This window comes from Euphorbia lathyris, chromosome 3 (assembly GCF_963576675.1).
Source record: "Euphorbia lathyris chromosome 3, ddEupLath1.1, whole genome shotgun sequence".
Taxonomy (NCBI): Eukaryota; Viridiplantae; Streptophyta; class Magnoliopsida; order Malpighiales; family Euphorbiaceae; genus Euphorbia; species Euphorbia lathyris.
Genome location: NC_088912.1, coordinates 40,002,884 through 40,008,094, shown reverse-complemented (window position 1 = coordinate 40,008,094; position 5,211 = coordinate 40,002,884). Strand labels below are relative to the sequence as shown.

The window sequence follows — 5,211 nt, the reverse complement described above, 5'->3', positions numbered from 1 at the left end:
TTCTGTAATTCAATCTCAGATCTTCCTCATCATCCATCCTCCTTCGTTAATTAGATCAGCCTCCTTCCTCATCATCGTTCCTCCTTCCTCATGGCTCTGTCATTCAAAAATCGCAAATCAGATTAAAAAGACGATCTACATTCAAACAAAAAGATTGAAAGCAATTGATCTCAATAGCATCAATCAGGTAATGAAATATCCAACAACTATAAATGAATATTATTCTCTGTTCTGTTTCTTATGTTTATAATTATTCAGAAATTCGTTAAATCTGAAACAAATTGGAAATAATTCAGATTCTATCCAGATGGAAACAATGGATTTGCATGAAATAATAGACATTGATCTATAGGAGAATGATGATCATCATCAAATTTCTCTGTCTTCAACTATAGAAAGAGGTACATTCCCAATTAATATTCTTCATAATCTAAAAAAGCTAGTTCCAAATAATTGTTCATGTGTTCTATAGATAATAGTACATATTATTCGTTTCTTATTTATAATTAGTTCTAAAAATTGTTGAAAAAATAAAATTGAGTATATTGAAATATATAATTCAATACATTCTTCAAACTGTACCTAATGTTCTAAACATTTGTTCATATGTTCTATATATTATCACATATGTTCAAAAATTCAACTTAAATGCAATGTCAAATCAAGAGCAGCCTAATGATTCTACTACTGCAATTATATCCTACACTCAACAAGTAGAATTTGGGCAGACTCCTGAAGGAACAAAAGAATGGAAGCCATGTTGCTCTCCAGAAAAAATACCTACTGTAGGAACAAAATTTAATACTATTGATGAGGGTATTGAATTTTACAAAGCATATGCCACTGAAGCAGGATTTAATATTAGAAAATCTACAGTTAAAAAAAGAAAAAACTCAAATCTTGTCATTTTTCAATACTGTTTGTGCAATAAAGCAGGCCATAAGCAGAAAAAAATTGTTGAAGAAATTGAAGGACACATACCAAGAAGAAGATTAATAACACGTGTTGGATGTCAAGCGCAAATTGTTTTAAAGTACTGCAATGATGGAAAATATATTGTCTTTCGTTTAAAAGAGGAACATACACACCCACTTTACAGTCCACGATGTATGAAATTTCAAAAACAGGGAAGAAATCTGACAATACTACACAAGAAGATGATTGTTGATAATTCTAAGGTGAGTCATATTCTAAATTTAAAATGTTTACAAACATCTTTACTTGTACATTTCTAACAGTTCGTAGTGAAACATAGAACATAACATCTACAATATTTCAAATTGTATTTACTTTCCTTATAAAATCTCTTAATGTCTTTTCTTTAGATGAATGTTGGACCCGTAAGAACATACAGACAAATAAAAGAAAATGTTGGAGGATACAACAATGTAGGTGCATCTAAGCAGGATTTCAAAAACTTCCACAGAGATTTAAAGGCTTACATTTATGAGTCAGATGCCCAAATGTTTATTGACATTTTCAACAAGAAAAAACTTCTATGGTCTGCATTCTTTTTTGACTTTGATATGGATGAAGACGATCATCTCTGTAGAGCTTTATGGGCAGGCCCAATTTGTAGAAAGAATTATGCTCTATTTGGTGATATGGTATCTTTTGACACAGCATACCAAACAAACAGGTATTATATTATATGTACTGATTTCTTATTGCAATGTTCTAAATATTTATTAATGAATTTCAATATATTATTGGCATGTTCTAAAATCTTATTCTTATATTCTTAATAAGTTTTCTTATTTACAAATTTTTTTATACTATTTCCACAGATATAACATGATCTTTGGCCCCTTTACTGGAGTAGACCACCACAAAAAATGTGTTATGTTCGCTGCTTATTTCATTGCTAAAGAAGATATTGCATCATTTGAGTGGGTTTTCAAAACGTTTCTTAATGCAATGGGAAGCAATGAACCTACATGCTTAATAACAGATCAAGACCCAGCAATGAAGATTGCAATCAAAAATGTTTTCAAAAAAACAGAACATAGATTCTGCATGTGGCACATTATGAAAAAGATGAATGATAAATTAGGTAAGCATTCTAAAACTTTGTTTACAATTAAATTTTTTACTGCTTGACTGTTCTACTATATGTTTTGATCAGGTATTAAATTGTATGTTCCAATATATTATTCGCATGTTCAAAATATTTGTATATTATGAAAATACTAACTCGTTCTTTTAATAGGTCGTACAATTATGCAAGAAACCAATTTCTTAAAAAGGATTCAACCAATTGTTTGGAGTGTTGAGATAGAACCTGCAGAATTTGATGAAAAATGGAAAGCAATCCTTTCAGAGTTTAATTTGGAGAAACATGAACGGCTATGTCAAATATTTGAAATCAGAAAAATGTGGATTCCAGCGTATTTCAGGGACTTATTCCTAGGAGGAATTATGAGAACTACATCAAGGTCAGAGAGTGAGAACAACTTTTTCACTGCTTTTACAAATTCTCATCTAAGTCTTGTAGAATTTTATATGAGATTTGATAGTGCAATGGATGCACAAAGGCATAACCAAGCTCACAATGACAATGAAGCCAAACATAAAAGACCTGTATGCAAAACACCAATGGGTATTGAAACACATGGAGCTGATGTTTATACAACCACTGTCTTTTATGAGTTTCAGGAAGAGGTTTATAATGGATCTTTTTTTTTGTGGAATAGAAGGATTCTATAAACAATCTCCTTTTGAAATTTACACTATCAAAGAGCAGAGGACATCAAAAACCTTTCAGGTTACGTACAGCAACATTGAAGACGAAACAAAATATTCGTGCAAGAAGTTTGAGAGACGGGGCTTACCATGCAGACACATGGTGTGGGTTTGGAAGGCAAAAATGCTTGAATCAATTCCAAAAAGGTATGTGCTTAACAGATGGACTACATTAGCAACAAGTCAAAAAAATATAAATCTGCAAGGAAATCTTATGGAAGAATGTGCTGCTACAATTGATAAGAAAACATGGCTGAATCAACTATGGTCAGAGATTAATGTTTGTGTCTATTTAGCTCAAGGTAGTGAGGAAAATATAAAGGATCTTGTGAAGAAGTTTCAAGCAATCAGAATGGATTTAGAAGCTAAAAACACTCAAAAAGACACTGAGAAAAACAAAACTCTTTCAAAAAATCAAGACATTGAGATATTGATTGGAACTAGTGTACCAACAGAAATTAATGTCAAAGCACCGAAAATATCAAAGAACAAAGGTACAGGTGTACATATTCCAAAAGGAAACAGTGATAAAAGATTGAAGGGTGAAAGAGAGAAAGCTGTTGAGGAAAACCAGAAAAAAAGAGGTTATGCAGAGTCTGTAAACAGCTTGCTAACCATGATAGCAGAAACTGTCCAGAAAAAGAGAACTGATCTCATATATTGATTAGAACATATCATATAAGATTTAGAACATATGATATAAGATTTAGAACATATGATACATGTTTTAGAACATACGATCTTTTTTTGGAACATACAATAATTTTTTTCCAATGTAAGAAGCTGAAACATAAATTTTTTCTTATATGGTACAATATTTTGATGACAAACTGGATCTAACATGTTTATATTGCATCTAAACATGTATAGCACTAAAATTTAACTTCAACCTTCTAATGCTATTCTGATTAATTTACATATGATTACACATATTTTGTTAAACAAGCCACTAACCTACACAACTTTCCACTTTAAACAGATATATACAATCTACTCAAGAAATTCACAAATCCTACACATTCAGTTGAACAAAATCACAATTCAAGGTTTGGCTCAATAGACCTGATTCCACCATTAAATATCTAACTTCCATTTCAACATTCTCTGTAAATTACAATATTCATCACCTGTACCCATTTCCAATCTTCATAATTATCACCATAATCAATTTTACTGCTGTCATTTGGTTCTCATTATATCCTTCCTTCTCAAAACTGAGATATCACATCCAAGAAAAGAAACCACTAATTCATCCAATCCAATTCAAAATATGTGTTTCAAACACTTCATTACTGTTAACAAAATCGTGCATGTTACAAATAATATATTTCATGTTCCAAAATAATATGTCTTACGTTCTAATATATATAATTACAACAATTGCAGAATATACAATTATTTTAATTGTTCATTCTTCCATTTTAAGGTCTTCTCATTTACAACAGCAACTTCTTTGTTTCCAGAATTTGACAGAATCTTCCAACAGTATTCAATTCTGAAATTCTTCAACTGATCAACCTACAATATCTCATTCATTATTACTAACATTATCAAAATAATAACAACAGCCTATAATAAATAAGATTAAAAAAAAACTCACATTGTTATTTCGAACTCCAATATCCCATTCAGACTCCTCTTGTCCAAAATAGGATTCCATATGTTTCAAAAGGAAAACACCACAATCATCATTATTGCTTGACTCTTTCCACTTCAACTTCAAATGTTTTGAACCATATGCACTGATATCATTCTAGCAATTAGGGCTCTCTCTTTTTATATAAAGATAATATGCTTTCACCTGAAAAACATAGAACAACATCTTATCAATATTAAAACAAATCATCAACTACTCAAAACATACACTTAGATTTTCTGAACATGACAGTAAATATGTAGAACACAATAACAAAACTAAAAAACAGATAAGTAATATTACCAAAGCCTTTGCAAAACCCTTATATTTACTATGGACTGTTACGCCTTTATCAAGAGCCTTGTTATCAATGACGTCTATCTTTCCAGTAAAATGGTTAATAACGAAAACATAGAAATGGGCAGCATAAACAACTGGAAAGAATACCTACAAAAAAACCATTAGCAATCATAATAATTACAAACAACAATTAAAGTAAAACACGATTTACTTTTAATATAATTACCAAGTGATAACTCTCTAAACTATTTATTTTAGCCTCATGAAGTTCATAACTAATTCTCTCAAAAAAAGCATTGTGTCTGTCGCTGTACTTGGTATTTCCAGGAACTCCTTTATTAGTACACAGTAAAACCTATACAAAAATACAACATTCATATTAATATAATCCAATTTCTTTTTAACAAAAAAATATATCAAAATGTAAAAACACATACAAATGGTAGAGTAGAGAAGAAGAATCTATGCACAGAAGTTGGACCCTTGCACTTCTCTTCAGAATTCAATATTCGAGACCACGCATCAACCACATT

General features: G+C 30.6%; 1 protein-coding gene across 1 annotated transcript; it reads left to right on the top strand.

The window, feature by feature from the left end:
- Positions 1-505: 505 nt before the first annotated feature.
- On the top strand, positions 506-3,461 carry LOC136224516 (protein FAR1-RELATED SEQUENCE 5-like). Its single transcript, XM_066012876.1, has 4 exons — positions 506-1,178; positions 1,326-1,639; positions 1,788-2,053; positions 2,210-3,461. The coding sequence occupies exons 1-4, from the start codon at positions 654-656 to the stop codon at positions 2,704-2,706; spliced, it is 1,602 nt and encodes a 533-aa protein (XP_065868948.1). The 5' UTR covers positions 506-653; the 3' UTR covers positions 2,707-3,461.
- Positions 3,462-5,211: the final 1,750 nt, after the last annotated feature.